Raw genomic sequence first — 20,388 nt, 5'->3', positions numbered from 1 at the left:
TGAATAAGTCTCCTAAATAGGCCTAAGTCCAGAAGTCCAATGTTATTCATGTTCCTCCTGATTTCACCAAATATCAAGAACTCTGTAATTTCATGATCACTTGCAAACAGGTCTAACAGAAGGAAGTCACCCACTACAACTACCCTTTTCTTTTTGACGTTAGAGGTGGTGGTCCATCCTACAGATGAAGCATAATTGGGAGGCCCTCTGGGCAGATAATTTTCTTCTAAATCATCTGGCTGACTCTCTAGATCCAGGGTCTCATACCTATTCTGAAGTGGTACCTGGGTAGGTGATTAGGGTCGGGAGGAATTTTTATTACCTCCCTGAGCAGGGGCCCATTTCCACTCCACTTCATCGACCAGGTGTACTCCTATTGCCTGACAGTGGAAGGCATGGGAGTCATCCTTTTGCTTTCCCTAATACTCCTTTGTCTTTCAACTTCCTCCCTGAGTTCGGCCACCGGCGAAAGGAGATCATTCACTTATTCACACCACAGGCAGGCTTCTTCTGCAATGGCCACTGGAACCACTGATAAGCTCAAACACTCCGCACAGGAATGGGTCTGTATAGACACATCCTTTTTGGAGGGTTCTGTTTGGTTACACATACTTGTACTAACTAAAGTTTCTGGTTGTGTAAAAACCATTACTAACAAAAAACCCCCAAACCAACCAACCAACAGAAACACAGCAAACAACAAACGAACCTTACTAGCAGGAAAAACCTGCAACTCTGCTGCCGTGAACTGCCTCACAAACTGCCGTGCCACGCCCTCAGAGCCGTGCCCTGCCCTGTTTGCCTGCTCCCGTTTGCCCTGCTCCCTAGAGGCCTCTTTTAATCAGTCTGCTACTCACCGGTGGAGGAGCCCTGCCCCTGCCTGCATGACTCACAGTATGCATCAAGCGTACATCATTCAGTTTGATGCTTAAAAGGAGGGCAAGACTATATAGAAGGCAGAATCAAGAGAAGCTAGAAACCTGGAAAAAAGGTCTAACTCAATATCGTGTAGTTCTTGAAGATTTAGTCATGTTATGGCGTATTGCTTTACAATTGTGCATAACCCTTTGCAATGGCCAAAAATAGGTATTTTAGGAACAAGTTCATTCCCACTGATTAACAATCTCTTACCCCTGTGCAGGTTTCAGATAGCGTATCATAGGTATTATACCTTCAAACTTATGCTCAGAGGAGACCCAGTTGACTGCAGGGCTATGGATAAGGGCCATACTGTGTCCCTGGCATGTGCTCTGCAACTTCAGTGTCATATGACTGTTTCTACCAGACAAAAAATCTAATTTACATTTATCAATATGGGTGGCTGTTCTCTAGTGATTTCCCACTACAGTGACTCAATGTTACTTTTTTTTAAACTTCTATCATGTATGTATTTTTATCCTTTCCACAAAAAAATACTTATTGTAATGTACTAGCAGACCAACATATTATTTTTACAAAGTTATAATTTCAAATAAGGACAAATTCTGTCTTGATGGTGATGGTCAGTTATATGTTTCACATTCAGCAATTTGGAATCATTAATACAAAATTGAGATTGAACAATCTCTATTTTTAAAACAAAAATTAGACTAATTTTGATTTCAGGGCTAAACATACAAAGGAAAATTATTTTTAGAAGATTTTATTATGCAGTTGATAATACCTTGGGCATGCACAATTACTATAGTTACTTGTTATTGCAGTTGGTCAAGAGCTTTCAATCATATAAAAAAACAGAATCACATTGCTTCATGCTTGATAATTACAGACAATCTTACGACATCTGCTAACACCAAAGCTGAAGTTGATGAATTTGTTTAAACCTTAGTAATTTCTAGAAATACTTAGTACCGGCAAAATGGAGAACATTTTACTGCAACCAGAAGACTTCACAATGCTTTTCTCCAGCAATGAGAAATTTTCTTTTTGTTACATATGCACTTTTAAATTAAGGTTTATCATCTTCACTTAATGGGTTGTAGAATTTCAGGTTTTCTAAAGTATTAATTCTTTTTTTTTTTGGTCTAACTCATTTAACTTCTGCTGGACATAATATTACTGGTTTTTTATTTATTAAAGAGATATTTATGAAGAATTTGTCAGTAGTTTACACTCTAACCATTTTCTGAGTAACCGTATCATTTTTATTTATTCTTTTCTGACATTTACATTCATGCAATGTTAATTACAGAATGTTGAATAACATTCAAAAATTGAACTATGTTAATAGCAATTAGGAAAGGAGTAGAATACAAAAAAGGAACATCATTATGTCAGTATGACTACTTGGTGAGCCCTCATCTTGAATGAGGAGATCTGAGAAAATGTGATCTCTGTCACATCATTGAAGACTGAGTGGATGAAAGGTGACAGGTATGGTCAAAATCCTCTAACAGCTGGGTGAGTAGGTTGGTATTTCTCATTTGCTAAAGGAGAGGACATGGGAAGTGCATATGTCTGTGAAATCACAAGGAGAGGATAAGTAAAGAACAACCCTTCATTGCCATCTAAAGTATAAAACAGCAATGTCAAACTTGATGAGATAGTTAAAAACAGAATGGGGGGCATGCAAACTATGAAAGGGGACGTACTCTAAAGGCAACTTGAGATTGTAATTCTAGAAAGTTGGTTTGGTAGACATGCGAAACAAAGTCAGCACCTTTTGACTATGAGGAGTGAGAACCACAAGGTCTCACAGAAGCAGTTACTACATGCTTGACCTTATCTCATGTATCATGACCTTATCTCATGAACATGTTTCACTGTTCTCTAGGTCAGCATTATTGTCTGCCTTTACAGACAGAATACTGGGTGACACGAAGTATGATCCAATGTCTATTCTCATGTTTTGTGTATCAATTTTAAATGGTTTTTTTAGTGTAGCTGAATTTAGGTGCTGAACAGAATTTCACTTTGGTGCTTTGTGACAATTTTAAAGGCTGCAGTATTTCTTCATGGGCTTCTCTAGGCAGATTTACTATAATTAGGGTTTTGGCATTGCATTGTGACTTAAACACATATTTCTAGAAGAGTACAAGGATTAAATTGAAGTCTCCTGTTTTAGCCATTGCTTTGGTAAATAATTTTTTGCCTCTTTATGGCAGACTTAAATGGACAAGGTAAAAATTCTTTTTTTTTTCCAAGGTTAGAAGGATTCCTTCTCTTGTTCTGCAGTTGCACTTCAGCTGCTTTGATGCCTCTGTATAATTTTCTATTAACTTCATTTAGTGAATGAAATGGCTTAAGTTAATAAAGTTACCTGTGGAGCTGCAGGAAGGCTACTTGCAGAATTTTGTAATCTTTATTATGTCTACTACCTGAAACTAATTATTATTAGTTTGTAACTGTGAGATTACTAATACTGAGAGTTCATAATCTGACAGGTAGAAACTGGAAAGGGAGAAACAGATAGAGATACAATTGTACTGCTCTTTTAGATATGTTTTTTTGAATGCTGACCACCAATTTTTTATTGTTTGCTAGTATGTACTAATTTATTTTTATTAAAAATGTGTCTTAGTATTCTATTTATTTTGTGTGATTCTCTTCCCTGAACACTGTTTCCAGTGTTCATTTCCAAATTCTTTGTTAGTTTAATGTGGGATTTAAATCTGTCTCTACTAAAGTCATCAAGAATTTTGAATCGAAGCTGCTCTTGGTGCTGTCTTAACCCTATCCTTCAAGAGGCCTTAAATTATTGTCAAACTGTTAACTCTCATAAGGAACAAATAAGCACAATGACCAGGGAAAAAAAAAAAAAAAAAGGCAAAGAGTTGAGTCATGTAATTATTTGCTAACAGTATAAATCATTTATCTGAAAAGGCACTGTTAACTACAGCCATAATTTACCTTAGGTAATATAGGCTCTTGGTGAAGAAATTGTTTTTCCACATTTTCTTAGACATCACATTCTTCAATCATTTTCTGAGTAGGGCTATGATATTATCTAACTGACAGGGTGCTTTCTTGCCCATTGCCTTTTATTATATCATATTTGATTTATGTCTGATGCTTGACTTTCAGAGACATCCATGTGTCCAGTGTAAGAAAGATGTGGAAATATGTCTTTGACCATGATATTGCTTTCTGCCAGAATTAAAAAAAGTAAATCTCTGGTGAAACTCTGCTGAAACTGGATGTTATCCTCTTATTCATGTTCAAAACTAGAAACAGTCTACTTGAGTGGATTACTGTAGCAGCAAAACTTCAAATACCTTTTTTTCCCCTCCCTCAACATTTACTAATCAGTAGAATGTGCTGTATGTATCACTGTTATGAGACCTTTTGTCATTATTTTGCTGAAATGTAGAGCAGTAATTCATCTTCATTCACAGCCTGGAATCCTGCCATCCATATGTAGAAGTAATATTTTTAGTTTTCGTATATGTAATATAAACATTTTGTAAAACAATCCCTGAAGAGAATGTAATTGTAGTGGTTAATGTAATTGTTGCTCTCATGAGATACAATTTAAAGAAAAATGAGACATCCCCTGAATTACAACCTAGAAAAACAGATATGGCAAAAGCAGTAACCCAATTTTCATTAAACACAAAGTTTGATGAATCAAGTTCTTCTGTAAACTGAACAAGAACGGTACTAGACAAAATTTAAAGAAATAAGAAATGTTATCTTTTAGCATGCATGTAATTTTTCTGCTCTGTTACAGTTTGGATTTAGCAGAATGCAGTATTTAATATGCTGAATTCTAAACCCTGCTAGCCAGAGTTATTGAGCCTGGTTCTTTTACTGCGTCATATGAGAAACATCTCTCTAACCTACTTAAATTTTTACATTTCAGGAATCTTATTCAAAGAAGAGAGGTTATGCATTGGAAGCAATACCCTCTGTACCTCTGGATGCAGTTTCTTCAGAAAATGACAGCAGTCTGTGTGATTCAATAGACATAGCAGTCACCAAAAAGCCTTGTTCCTTAGAGATAGCAAGAGTTCCTTCCTCAAGACCAGGTAAATCACCAAATAATCCTTTACACAGTCAGTGGTGTGTTAATCTATAGAATATATAGGTTTATGATTTTAAGCACGCTCTGTTTATTTATCACAGTATGATTATAGTCTTCCATTAGTTACCACAGGAGCTTCACATCAGAAGGAAGATTAATAGCAAAATGTTGTAGAAGTGAAAGCAAAGCAGATGTTTAAATACTTTCCTAGATATATACAAGATTGCAAAAAGCCAAATTAGAAACAGTTTCTTGTAGACCAGCCTTTTGCAGTAATCCTTTAACCAACCTGTTTCTTTTTTTTCTAAGTACTGCTTAGCAACCACATTATGGAACTACTTAGTACTTAAAATTTAAAGTACACTGCATTTTCACATGAAAGAATATCTAATCCATTTTTGAAAATTAAATAGTGAATGAGAATTAAGAGAAATATTAAATGACAGTTTGACAGACTGCTGTTTGTTATATATAGGTTTGAAGAGCAATAAGTTAAAATATTTAAAAACTAATAGAATTATGCTAATTCAGATATTTTCTGTAAGTATGATATTATTTGTAAGAATTCTGTTTATGTTCTCCAAAATTATATGATCTCTTCCATTACCCTTGTTTGAACTCTTCATTAGTCACCACCTGGTATAAGAATTTCAGAATATAGTCATTTTGCTCTAAGTAATTGGACTGAGAGTCTGCTTTGACAAATGACAGTTCCCAGCAGCAGAGACATATTTGAAACACGCAATTGACTTCCCGACCTGTGCGTCTTGATTAGGAGTCATGATCTGGGTAATATACAGGATGACAGATGATTATTGACTAACACTGTGTTACTGATCTGGTCTGTGTAAGGGGAAGCACCTTCTTGATTTCACAGCTGAACTAATATTGAAAGAGTGCCAGAGCTGTATCAGGCATAATATATAAGGGCCAGATAGCAAGATACCGCTTTGGAGTTTGCAAGGTAAGATGGAGTGGATGTTAATTCCTGCCTCTATTAAATTTCACCTGAAGAAAACTTGGTGGAACCTGCATGTTGACCAGCACTCTAAAAGGAGGCACAGAATAGGATAGCATCTGTATAGCATAGTTGCACAGAATGAACCAGAATCTGACTTGAACATCAGCATGACTATTGTCTTTCTTACTTTGGCTCTGATAATCTTAAAGAAAAATAGATTGTGGAGAACATTATTGTTGGTTGTTTTTCATGGAGAGGAAGAAAATAACAAATTATCTTTAACACTTCTAATTGAATAATTACCAAAAACATATGAATTGCAGTGGAGAGACTGCCATACACATACCCAAGAAATTGGTAGGGGGAGTTAGTTACTTGCCTTCTTAGTAATGGGGCTCAACAAGAAAGCTTCCCCTTGGAATTAGCATTTTTTTAAAAAAGATGGAGTGTTCACTGGTCAAAATACCAGGCTTTGGAATTGTGCTCTCTGCTGAGCACAAGCATTTTTCTTAGGCATGGTAAGTCTTATTACAATCAGTGTGAAACACAGATCCTATAAAGGATATTTTTTGTCTTAATCTGGAAGTATGTTTTGTGTAAAGTTTAAAATACTGTGCATCAGAGGCCTAGAGTATAAGCTAGGAAGGTGTAGGTTATTCATGAGGGCATGCATATTTAGAAGATCTAACAAGATCAATGAGTTGACAATACCAAAGTACTGTAATTCCTTCTGTCTTAGCTTTCCATATACCACTATGATATTTTCCTCTTGGCATTTTATTGGGAAGAACATTTGGCTGTGTAGAAAAATATGGTTTTATTTTAAGCTTTAAATGTTGAATTTATTTAACTGGCTTGCCTTGCAAACTGTATCTGGAATCCTGTTAGCTCTTATACTACAAATGGACCAAATGAAATAAATCATGTCACTCTCAGTTATAAGGTATTTAGCATGAGGTGCAATTGTACATGCAGTCACCATGCCACATTAGGTCATATAGATCTATTGTTTGAATAAGTTACATATGATCATAGCTTATTTCTTAAAAAGAAATATCTATTTTTGCATGCTTTTTTTTCCTGAAATTTCCCACGGTTTTTGTGTCAATGAGACATGCCAACTTTAGGAATATTGTTTCAAATTTCTGTATTATGTGATATGTAGGGCTCTGGGGAGAAAAAAAAACAACCCTACAGTCTGTTCTGTAGTTCTCCTGAATTTCATTGTTTAATTTTATTGTTGGTAGAGGAATCACAGAGTATGAGGACACCATGCAACAAATGGTAAAGGCTTGTTAGTTTTCAGGGAGAAAAACTGAATAGAAAGCAAATAAATGTAATCATGAAGTTGGTTACCTCTACTTCTGAAAACGAATGTTGTGTGAATTTTACATCTCTTTGCAAGAAAATAGATTTCTATAGGAAGAGAAACAGTTACATTTATTGGTTTATGCTTACAGTTGAAGTAGTTGCTTCTAATTAGGACAGATTTAAGACTGCTTGTGTGTCTCAGTCCAAGTAAAACAGTTCTTTGTTTCTGTGATAGATTATTAGGACAAGTTTGGCAGATTGTATAAGCATCTCTCAGCATTTCTACTTCTAAACTAATAGTTAAGACATGATCAGAATATTCTGAAGTATTGCACTCTTTGAGACCATTTCTTCCCATTAAATAAAATACAAATTTGGGGTTCAAATTTCATAGATCCATCTCTTTAAATGAATATAAAATAATTGATTCATTAATCAATCTTGCTGATTCTTCTGTTGGATATTTTCCTGGTGGATATTGTCATATCCTATTCCAAGAGAGTATCCTTATTCCTTGAACTAGACATTTCTGCTACTCATTTTAATTTTTACACTGCTCTTCTATTTAAAAAGAATTCACATGAAATATTTAATCTTGAAAAATAATAATGAAATTTTATTAGTTCATAAGCCATGCATTAGTATTCTTTTTGCTTTTAGGGATGTAATGAAATTTTGTGAACTATAGCAACAAATGATCTTGGAAAAGATGTAAGTGAAGTTCAAAAAATGTTCCTGAAGTTAGTGTGGTTTTGGTCACTTACATAATGAGTCCAGAATTCTGATTTCAGTGTACCAGCAGGCTGCTTTTGGGACTCTGATGTTAAAGACCCTTACAGACTTGCACCCTTAGTAGCTTAGACATTCTGTACCACAGTCCATCCTTGTATCACACAGTGTCATCCATTTTATTTTGGAGATATATTGAATGAAATCTGAGCTACATTACAGAATAAATGCTCTTTTTTACTTTTAGTTGTAGTTTAGTACATGTTCCTATCCAGTACGGAGATTATATCTCTTTGAGTCTGCTTTCATCATTCCTACTGCAGAAACTCCCTATGAGTGAGACCAAGTGGAGGTTTGCATGTTAAATTTTCAATAATCATGAGTGATGGCCAGTAATAATTAAACTATTTTTAGGTCTCCTTGTGTATAATCAGGAATTAGAGAGGACTTTTCAGATTTTATTTCTCCCTAACAACTTGTGGAAGAGAAAAACCAACCATCTTCCTTGTGAAATTTGATCTGTCTATGCAGATTAACAAAGGTTTTAATAAAGCATCTCAATGACAAGGAGAGGCATTTCACTATATAAACTGCATGAGACTCACCATTGGATAAGAGAATTCTAGTTCAAGAACATATTATGTTTCCTTATCTTACTTCACTGTGGCTGCAGGTCAGGGACACGTTAGTGAACAATCTTTAAATCTGAAAACAGCTGAGCTGTGGCAAAGCAGAACTCAGTGTGGACTGCAAAATCCAGCTGAGAAATAAGGTCAATACTATGGGGCTTCACTTGTGCTGAGTTCTCAATTCCCAAGTCAGCAATTCCCAACTCAGTAATTTTAAAGAAAGCTCTTGTACAACTACTCTACTCAGTTATATATCAAAGATATGGATTCTACCAGGAATAAAAATTGTCCTTAGATATGTGATGTGTTGCCAGTAGCCTATAGCAGGCAAGCAGAAGGCAAGGAGCTGAAACACAAAGAAAGAGATAGCAGCTATTCTGCTCCTTTGTCCAGCTAAATGTACTTCAAAGCAATCTTGTTGTTGTCAGTCAGGATGTTTTTGTTATCTAAAAAAATTACTTGATTTGTCCTTAAATGCCAGTGACTCGTAAGGAGGACCAGGCAGTTAAAAAATCTGCAATTAATCATGCCTTCTTCTTATAGCCTCATAGTCACAACAGGGAAATCAATAAAAAAATTAGTTCACATTGAATTAATACAATATATTAAACTGTCCCCAAGCTGGCCAATTCTTTGCACTATTAGGTTGGGGTTTTTTTTTCTTTCTCAGCCTGGCATCCCTCTACTGTCATCACAATGAAAATGAACCTGAAAACTTGTAGTCAGTGTGTCAGATCACCTCAACTGTATAACACTGTGTCAACAGTCTCACACAGGTATCTAGGAGACTATCCTACAGAAACTTGAATTAAAAAAGAGCCTAGCTGTGATAACATTTTTATCAACATTAAAATATGTCTTTTACTTAGTTTCCAAAATCATCTAATACTTGGCTTGGTAAATCAAGTTCTATTTGTCAGTTTCTGTTTGACATCAGTAATCCTGAATTTTTGCACACTTCGGTTTTCCAGATTGAGACTAAGATCCCAAATATGTATTTTCTTGATGAATTTATACCTTCACTTTTGTGCAGTTATTTTCGAGTTACAAGCAAAGCAGTGAAAAGTGACCACAAGAAGGAACCATCACATTACTAGATATAAAAAAATTCTGGATGAATGGAAATTCAAGGGTGTAGCTTTAGTCATCAATGCTTCATCACTTTGAAACTATAATTGATCTGAAGGGTCACACACAAACCTTTCTGAAAGCCACTCACACAAATTGCTTCAAGCAGAAGGACTGCTAATAGAGCTGTATTTCATTGAAGTATGCTTTTTAAACCAGAGATAACAGGATATAGTGCACTTAAACACATGACCTACAGTCTAACTCCTCAGGATTACTTTCAAGAAAAGGTATTTAATGATCAAGAAAAATCATCTTAGTTGTGTAGAGGGAACGTAATAAAGGAGGCAGTGTAACAGTTGATCTAGAACTAGCTGAAAATGCTCTATGAAATTTAGCCTAATTTAACACAAATGTTTCTGAAACAACTGACTGTCCCTGAAGGTTTTTGATATTGTGGTGCATATGCAAAATCATTACCACCTACCTGCCATCAGTGCTGAATTTTCAGCAGCAGTGATGTGAGTGGAGAACCTTGGAATGCTTGTCAGGGCCATTAAAACTTACTAGTGCTTCAGGACCTGACATGACATCACAGCACCAGGCCTGCCAGAGTTTGAGAAGTGTTTGGACAGCACTCAGGCACATGATGTGATTATTGGGGCTGTGCTATGAGGGCCAGGAGTTGAATTTTGATGATCTTGTGGATCCCTTCCAAGGAATTATTATCAGAATATTCTGTGACTCTGTGATGATATATGAGTGCTAATCAAATCTCCTTTATTCTTCTGTCTGTTTCTCAAGGGGACATTATCTCCAAAGAGATAATTGGTCTCTATGTTGAGTGAGAAGTGAAGAGCCACTCAAAGCTTGTCATTACAGAACACAGGGCATAGGTAATGTAACGTGAGCCCTGCATCCATTTGGTGGAGTTGGTTCACTGACAAAAGTTGTGTTTCCATAGCAACCTAATAGCTGAACAATTCTTAGGCAGCAAGCATTTTCTTCTCTAAGTAATTTTTTGCTTTAGAGAAATGTTCCCATTGTTAACTGAAGTTTCCCAGTTCTTAGGATGTTTTGCACAATATAATCCCCCTTCACATCTAACACAGAAACAGTATCATAGGCTGTGGAAAGAATGAGCAAGAGAGTCTCATAGTACCTGATGTGAAAAATGAAGTAAAATTTAAAAGTTTAATAAAGGACAGTAAGAGACAAAGACAATAAAGCAAAGTTTTAATGGCTGGGTGCTTGGCATTCAGCCAAGAGCACACCTGCTATTTTGGAGACACCCTTTATATACCTTTTCTATTGCGTCAGCCTATTGCATATTCATAAACAATTATGCATATTTAAACTTCTCCCCAAACTAGTTTACATGTTCCAAGAACTGTTTGGCAAATCCCCAAAATATGAGAAGCTTGGGAGTTTTGTCTCATCATAATATTATTTTCATACCTATTTTTTGAATTTCTGATGTTATTTAATTAGGATGCTTCCTACCGACTTTTTAAAATACTAGAGGAGCACAGTTGGTCCTGTGTTGGTCACTATTTTGTGGACAGGTGTTATAGACCTGCTAGTCTCCAAGAGTAGGTCTTCAAGTGATCTGAGTCTCAGAGGCTGATATGTATTCCTAACGGCATTGATATTAACACATGTTTTGCCAATGATTTCAGTTTGGTTAGATTTTCACTGTATATATTATCTTCCAAATGAAGGGTTTTCATTAGAATTAGGAATTAGTCAATTAAGTATTGATATGAGACTGGGAAAAATATCACTTGTATTACGAGATGAAAAATTAGGTACTGTCTGTGAGAATATTTCCCTTCTGATTTTGTCTGAAATCAGATGATGCCTCTTAAATTATCTGCTACACTGTTGTAGTTAGAAGTGGCTGTAGATGGGTCAGTGAGGCGTGTAACTGATTTCTGCCTTGCTAACTACCTTCTTTTAATCATGTTGTGACAACATGTTAAAGCTGTGGCCCACTCTAGCTATATTTGGGTAGTGTTCAGGAGGTGAGGCAGTCTGAAAGTTCTTTCCACAGTGAAGTTTGTTCCTGGGTTGTCCAGGTATTGCAGGTTTCTCATATATCCAAGAAACAGGCTCCGGTGGTCTGTATTCACTTTATGTAGACAGATACTGTCCCATATTCTTTCTTGACATGTCTGTAGCCTGCTGCACCCACAGTGCACATATGCCCTCCCTAATGTTTAAAGAGGAAAACATATTTATGCTCTATTTTTCAATTTCCTCTACAACATGGGAATTGTTTTGGTTTTTTGTTAGAAGTTACAAAGGGAGAGAAAAAAATTACTTTCGTTGTGCAAAATAATCACCATTTTCATTAGGATTTGATTCTAATTATGAATGTATTAACAGAACAAATTAGGAGATGAGAGAAAATAAATTATAAAATGTTTCAGTAGTTTATCCACGGGCTTTCCTTCCAAGCAGTCCTGGTGCAGCATGAGATAAAGCCATAGGTTCCTCTAACACAGCTGTTCCCTGAATTATTATTTTTTAAACAGGGAAATATTATATTTGGACAAACCTCTGTTATCATAAAATTCTCAAATTAATAACTAGAAAATTGAAACCCTACAATTTTGTCGTCACATAAGTGGCAGACTCTCTAACTTCAAAGCAACATGTTAAAATTAATTATTTGCTGTATTGGGAATAAAAAAAGTTTTGGGGTTGTTTGGGTTGGGGTTTTGTTGGTTGGTTGGTTGGTTGGGTTTTTGGTGGTTTTGTTTGGTTTTTTGGGTTTTTTGTTTGGTTTTGTTTTTCTATTTGTTTGGGGTTTTTTGGTGTTTTGGGGTGGGGTTTTTTGTTGTTGTTGTTTGTTTGTTTGTTTGTTTGTTGTTTTAATCTTTCACTTAACTTTTTGACTTTTGAAAAAATTAGAATTTTTTCCTGCTCGGCTAAAATAAAACTTCAGTTTCACAAACTGAGAGTTAGACAGTGGAACAGACAGAAGTATTCAGAGATTGCTGTTTCTAGAGTGTTTTCTTGGCTGACTCTTTTCCATTTTACTGGCAGCTTTCAGAATCCTGACAGAGCGCATTAAAGGCATGAGATTTATGTAGGCTTTTTGACACTCCTTTTACCAATAATGGATTTTCAGGATAAAGATGATAAAACTCTTACCTTTTTTCCATTTGGGTAGTGCACTCTTGTTATGCACATGTATCTGAAACAATTAAGTATAAAAAAAAAATTTAATTTCCTACACTGAAAACATAAACCACTTGAATAAAGATTATTAATCCAAATGTACTTGTAGTGCTTACCTCTATTCAACAAACTTAACATTTTATTTAAAAAACACAGGTTAAATAATAAGATCCATTTTTTTAAGCAATGCTAATTTGCATAACCTATGTCCCTTCCATTTATTATTAATGGTGATCTGTATCAGCTATTCCATTATTTCTGATCTTAGGCTGAAAGCCCATAATGACCAAGGTTACTCCATTAGCTTCCTTTTAGTCTTAAATCTTATCAGTATGTCAGGTGCTATTAAGAAACAGCACCATTTGTTGAGATGAATTCTTGCCAGATCTATTTGAATTTTTGGATACAAATTAGATATGTTGATTAAAAATTTCAGGCTTTAGTAACTCTAACATTTCTTTTGAATATTTTCATGTGAGTTTCTGTTTAATATTTAGGGAAAATATTTTGCATCTCTTAGTTTATAATAATATTGCTTATGCCACATTTCAGGAGTAATGTGCCATAAATTTGTTTGTTCCATTGTCCATTTCCCCCGTATTTTTACAACCTTGATGCAGCAGGGGTCATGTGGAGAAACAGCATAATCATAAAGGCTTTTTCAGAATGCATATGCACAGGAGACTGACTTGAGGTTGCACAAGTTGTGTCAATTCTTACACGCAGCTCTAATGTACTTTTCTTTAAAACCTTATCATCCCTCTAAAAGGTTTTTAGTATATAATTAAGATAATTGCTCCCCATCATATGCTCCCCTGGATAGCATCTGAATAATGAAATGTTACTCTCAAAAATACTCTGTCATATTTGAAGTTAAAACACATGGGGATGGCTGATACCATGGGATCAGTTTATTATCAAAATACGTGCACGTCTCTGCCTATCCACTATGTTTCAGTAAATATGTTTACATTAAAGTAATTTCGTTCTCCAAAGGACAAACTGAGAGAAAAAGGCTTCTCGACATATGTTAAAAATTTTCCAATGTTTCATTGGGTTTTATTATTATTCATTAAAATGTAGTTGGAAAAATCAGCCCTCACAGGAGTTTCTGGCAATTTTTCGCAAATGAGTGCTCATCAAACTGTGTGCATTCTGACCAACGAACGCTCAGTTTCATCCACCCTGGTGTGATTACCATCTAGAATGATCTCATTATACACTTGACTGCATGCTGTCAGACAAAAACTCTTTTTCAAATCAAAACAATAATTCAAAGGACCATAATTATTTTTGGCTGTTTTACATTTTAAAGCCCACATGAAACTATTATTTAGCAGGATTTGAGTTTTACTTTGTTAAATGAAAATTAGTTGCAACATCCATTGTAGTACTTTTGAGTTAGGGCTAGAATATATATAGACCACATAGAATATATTCCATTCTAGTAAGTAATACTACACCTCAGAGTGCTGAATGGATTTTTTGATAATTGAGCAGATGTAAATAATAGTCCCTTTCATAAGTGGCAGTAACTTAATAGATAAATTGGAAATAATACTTCTGTGAAACTCACCAAATTGCTAATACTAGGAGTAATAGTAAAACTTCATCTGACTGATAATTTGTGTACAGTTTACAGTTTATATGCATCTGGTACATTCTAGAGGGATAAAACATTAAAATCGGTATAGCACTGCACAGAGATCTTAATAGGCATTTAGTTTATATTATGTTATAATATTCAGTTAATATCTCCTGATGCACCTGTGAATTTTCTGCAAACCTTATGCTGAATTTTCTACAAAGCTTTTTTGGTTTGAATCTTACTCCATTTTAGATGCTGGGAAGAACCAGTTATCTTGAGCTTATACTTTTTATCCTGTTATATTTAAGACATATTGTGCTATTTTGCATGAAGATTAAATTGAGTCCTATAGTTTGAGAGATCCAGTGCTGAAGAGCTAGTGCTTCACTTGAGTTATGTCTATAATGCAATGCAGTTCAAGTACTGTAAAAAAGCTAAAGTGGTATTCAGAAACACTGGAAATGCAGTATAGATATGTTGAATCGCACAAAGAACTCTCTGTCTTTTGTGGAAGATTAATTTCTCCACTGTTTAGTCTCTCAATTTCAGATGATAAAGCTGCTCAGCTCTGAATGTTTAATTGATAGACACTGCAATATACATGTCTTAGCATTCTAGACATTCTCAGCATTACTAATATTCCTGATATCCCCTGATTCTTGTGTTGTTTTTTCAGCTTTTTTGATATTTTTGTATTGAAGGTTGCAAGTTTAACGTAGTTTTTTAGGGAATGGTTTGTGACTTGCTGCAAATGGCTAGCAGATGTGTAGCACAGTTTTTGTTATGTGATTACTTTTGATTTAGCCATTATATTTGATGACTTTGGCAATCCCTTCTATTTCTATGTCCCATGTCAGGGATGTGGAAGATCAAGTCGAGAACCCTAAGTATCAGACTACAGTAAGAGTGACTATATCTGTATCACAGAACGTGAGAATTCTGTTCAATACTGGGTACATCATGTGTGCATACCAGCTCTATGCCAGATACCCCATGCAGTAACTCTTCCTTCTACTCACCACCAAACAAAAAGTTTTTCTAGTTCTTCTGACTGACAGTCTTTAGAAGAATGAATGTGTCAAAATTGGAGTGTAATTTTAGCTTATATTATACAATCAACTGAATAGCCACACTAATAATTTTATTTCAGCATTGGCCTGAATCAGATCTGAAAAACTAGATTTTATTATTAAAAAAACCCCACCTCCTATTTCTACTGTCTTTACTTTTCCAGTAAAAAAAAACTTAAATGTTGTAGTTTCATGAAAAGAATTAAGAGATTCTATTTAAGCTTTAATATGTTTGTGTTCCACTGGGTACTCTTTTTAATGAGAATTATATGTTTTATGCATTTTTAATAAACTTCTCTATTAACTTTGGTATATTTAGAAAGCAGAAATTTTGGCATAGCTTGCTAAATTTTCTTAAAGTCAAAATATTTGTGAAAATATTTAACAATTTCTAAAATAAACCAATTTTGTACATAATGAACAGATTTATTTGCTTTATTCCGTGTAATAAATTATTTAAAAAAAAAAAGAAAAACGTTGCTTCCTAGTGAAGGTAATGAGTGTAGCATTAAAAAAAAATCCTTCTGTTCTATTTGAGGCTAAATAAAAACCACTCATTTACTTTAATTTTCTCTGCTTCTGTCTCCCTTTCTCATTTGCTAGTCCTGATGGCAACACGTAGCTTGCTGCCAAAAAGTTTTTTTCTCTTACTTTACAGAGATTTGGTTTTTGTTCTTTTTATACCATTTTCTTTTTATGCCACCTCAAAAGAAAACTTGAAGTGTGCAAGAGATGTAGGATTTGGCTATATATCAAAATAGGGTGGGAAAGGGCTTTTATTGCCAGTCCACAAACATATAGATGCAGCATATATTTAATAGTAGCTAATAATAGAATAAATTCACTACTGCAACAGGATATCAAATGAGTCTTTTCCATTTTTTTCCTGCTATGCATTAAAATACCTCAGTTTTGGAAGAACCCATATGAAAGAATATTTTCACACCCAGCTGCTTTATTTTTATTAGAAAACAGAAAGTCTTCAAAAATACTCTTTCATATTTTGTGGCTCCAGAGCAGGATGTAGTCTTTCTGTAATACAGTATATCACTGTATGTAGTTGTAACTTGTAGCAGTGGGGAACAGACAGACTCCCTTGTGCATGGGAAGGAAATGGCTTTATTGTAGAAAACATCTCTCTTACATACCTTTAGTTTCCACAGGACATAACCAAAACTTAACAGAAGGGCACCCATTCACTGCTCAGCTGCAGTGCTGCTGTCCACCCATCTCACCGCCCAATCAGCTTCCCGCTCACGTGCTGCCCACACTTCTCACCACCCAATCAGCTTCCCGCTCACGTGCTGCCCACACTTCTCACCACCCAATCAGCTTCCCGCTCACGTGCTGCCCACACTTCTCACCACCCAATCAGCTTCCCGCTCACGTGCTGCCCACACTTCTATCCCCACAGCTGCCTCCCACCCCCCAACCAACCTCTGAGCGCCCGGCCTGCTGCCATGCCCTGCCACAGGGCTTTCTGCTAAACATAACCATATAAACAATCATCATAACACCTCCAACAAACACAGCCCCATATCCCACAGTAACTGTTCTGGATGGTGACATTAAAACCAGCTGTTAGTAAGAATGCTCTTTCCAGTCTAGCTCCAGCTGCAGTTCACTTTCAGAAATCATTCTCTCCATGATGGAAGATACGTGATAAATAGTGCAGCACAATTATAACCATTTTCTTACCCATAGCAGTGGGATTGACACTGAATTTATATCCAGGAGCATTTGCATTACTCTTATGTGCATTCGTCTTACATTATGGTAAAATGAAAAGATAGCAGAATATTAGAACTTTCTGTGACCATTGTGTAAGTAAATGTTGAAAAAACCCCTTATTTCTAATCAATTATGTAAGTTATCTTTCAGAGTTTTTCTCATCTAATCTGTTATAACTGCAAGAAGAATTTGCTATTGATCAATTTAATGCAAATGTGTTCTAATGGAATAGTGGCATTTGCAGTAGGAAGTTGTAAGTGGTTAGGAGTTCCTTCAGTAAGAATTACAGGACTTGTATGGGTCTTTTAGTTAAATTCTGACTTGTATTCCAGTGTAATTTGTGTTTGTTTCTTATATTTTAAGAATGTTAAGTTAAAAAAACGTGAAAAAATTCAAGACATGTTTTTCTCCATAAAACTTGGCAACCCCCCCCCCCCCCCCCCCCCCATAGTTTTACTTAATTACAATCCCTTTTTGTTTCTGCTCCACTATGCTGGAATACTCCTTCTTGTCTAAATATACTGATTTGGGTCTATATCAAACAAACAGACCAAAGTTGCATGGCCTAAAAATGGATATTTGTTCATTTCCTGTCAATAGCAAATACAAATGGCATACCTCTTCAATATATACAAAGTTTTGTGTTAATTTTATCATTCCTTTATGTAGATAACTGCAAGTCAAACATTCCAAGAGTCTTTCAAAACTAGATATCTGTGGTGTCTATAATCAATGTAGTAGGTTGTATTAGTGAGAAAATATAATGGGAGGATTTTAAAGAAATTTACAAAGCTAGCATATGGATCTTAGAGAACCTAAAAGCAAAATAAGAAGATAAACCAGTGACAGTTGCAAAATTAAATATGCTGAAATGTTGAGAAGATTCTAAACACTCAGGGAAGTTATGTATATCCTTTGTCAGTAATAAGGTAAGATTAATAATGTCTAAATGTATAACACTTTTATAATATGTAATTTTTTTTGAATTGCAGGAGATGCAAGATAAATTACTGCAGGAATATTAGTAAAAAGGGTGGAGTTTTAGTCTTTTTCAGATGAAAAAGATGTATAAATTAAATATATAAAATATGGCAAAAATGTTTTGGTGCATTAATTGTAAAATGGAAAATTTGGAAATTAAAAAATGCAATCAAGTTTTTTGGGGATTTTGAGTTACTAGAAACTTTAATGCTGTGGTGCCAAAATTTAGCTGTTGATGGTTGGAAACTGGATTGTGTTATTCCAAAATGATCCACAGTATTTGCTTTATCTTTCTCAAGTCATTTGGACACTATCAGAGCAACACATGGGTCAGTTATAACTGGTCCACTCTGGTACAGATGCTTTGGTATTGCTTTCAAATTGAACAGTAAAGCCCATAAAGAATCCCTAAATTCTGACTGTGTATTAGTAGTGTATTCTGTCTGCTGGACAAGTTCTTTAGGCCTAATGAATATAACTGTTACACTGGAACAGTATGCAATACATATTAACAAGATACTTCTTTCCATGTAAATATATATTAAATACAAAAATGTTAATTTACAGGGTGAGAGTTGAGCTTTCTAGATTTCTCTGAAGCTGCTTGGTAATTTAGATACTTCAACTAAGAATAACTGGATTGTGAAACATTTTAAAACATTTCTGTTGCTTTTAAAATATTTTGGTTAGCCCTTTGACTTCAGTGTTCTGATAAAGAGCTTTATTAATTAATTTATAGTTAGGAGAACTGAAGCTCATGAAAAAATAATTTTTTCCATTAATTGATTTTCACTGCAGCTTTAGATATTTGTATATTGGGAGGTTTATCTTCAAGACTGCTTAAATTATTAACTGAGCTTCATCCCTGGGGTATATAGCTATCACTGGCATTATTTAAATTATTTGAGAGCATTTACTCTCACCATCTTTTGTGGTATATTTTCTGAAATAATCTGACCATATAATCTAATTCAGTAATCATCTGTTGCCTTTGTAATAGTAGAGTATTTTTTCTGCACAGCACACTTCAGGTATTTTCTTTAGTTTATAGGAGAAGCCTTATGAAATACTAAGGCATGTATATGATCACATTCAGTGACCTCTCACTGATAAGTTAAATTTAAAATTTTAAAAATTTAAAAATAAGCACAGAAGTTCCCAATATCTATCATTCTTTTCAGGGGTATTTTTCTACAAGACTATTAGGCATTCCAGTTTTCCGGTAATGACTAAGATAACCAAAAATATTTTGGCACCTGCAACTATACCCTATGCTTTTCACTGAACTCCCAGAAATATGGTGCCTATATGCTGAAACAGTGCAAATAGAGAAATCTATGAAATATCTGTCATAGACATGTGCAATAATTTAACTGCAAACCTTTTAAATATGGAAAAGCCAACAAAAAAAGCAATTACACACACACAAAAAAAAAGGTAGATGGCAACCCTGTAGTATGCTCAATTAGACATCAGCAGCTTGCAGAGACAGTCTCAAAAGGTTACTCAGGAAATGGTGGAAATCACCCATCATCTCTCATTAGTACTTAATGAGAGATGTTTTTTCCAGACAGTTGCCTGGTATTACAAGGGTTATGCAAGCTTGAAGCAGTTCCAAAGTCTATTTGTGCAGGTGGGTGATTAGAGGAAATAAAAACTTGATAATAGTCATACCCAACTCTCTTGAATGATGCAGAAACAACTAAACAGACCCCCTGCTGCCGCTGGAATGCACTTCACTGGTAATTAATCCCAAATACAATCCTGAAATAGCTGCAACATCCAAGCCTAGGCCAGTTACATCTTTGAGTGCTTTCAACAAGACAGTTGCAGATATATATTTACAATTCTACTCAGAACAATTGTTATTCAGGCTTAAGTGTGTGAGAACCAAGCAAATTCAAAAGAGCAAATTCAAACAGTTGAGTCCAACCATTCTCCCTACGCATCCAGTGTAGCTACTTACTGATCGTGTTATTCACTATTCTGTCTGTTCTTTCGAAATGTCTCTGATAGTGTTTGTTCCTTGAAATCTTGAAATACATGATTGTCCTTATTTGTAGTTTATAAATTTATTCCATATTGAATAGTCATGTAGGAAAGAAGATTTGCTGTGGGTATTTAGTCAAGTTAAAACAATTTTAAAGCTGAATCCTATGCTATGGAAAATT

At 35.0% G+C, this 20,388-nt stretch overlaps 1 protein-coding gene across 2 annotated transcripts in view; it reads left to right on the top strand.

Annotated features, from left to right (window-relative positions):
- ANKS1B (ankyrin repeat and sterile alpha motif domain containing 1B) overlaps nt 1-20,388 on the top strand; it is a 413,515-nt gene that overhangs the window by 113,331 nt on the left and 279,796 nt on the right. For both annotated transcript variants that reach the window (XM_066319365.1, XM_066319364.1), the window contains exon 10: nt 4,802-4,967. In XM_066319365.1, coding sequence (XP_066175462.1) covers nt 4,802-4,967 — 166 coding nt within the window. The remainder of the gene's footprint in view (nt 1-4,801; nt 4,968-20,388) is intronic.

Source organism: Sylvia atricapilla, chromosome 5 (genome assembly GCF_009819655.1).
Source record: "Sylvia atricapilla isolate bSylAtr1 chromosome 5, bSylAtr1.pri, whole genome shotgun sequence".
Lineage (NCBI taxonomy): Eukaryota > Metazoa > Chordata > Aves > Passeriformes > Sylviidae > Sylvia > Sylvia atricapilla.
This window is presented reverse-complemented; position numbering and strand designations above follow the sequence as displayed.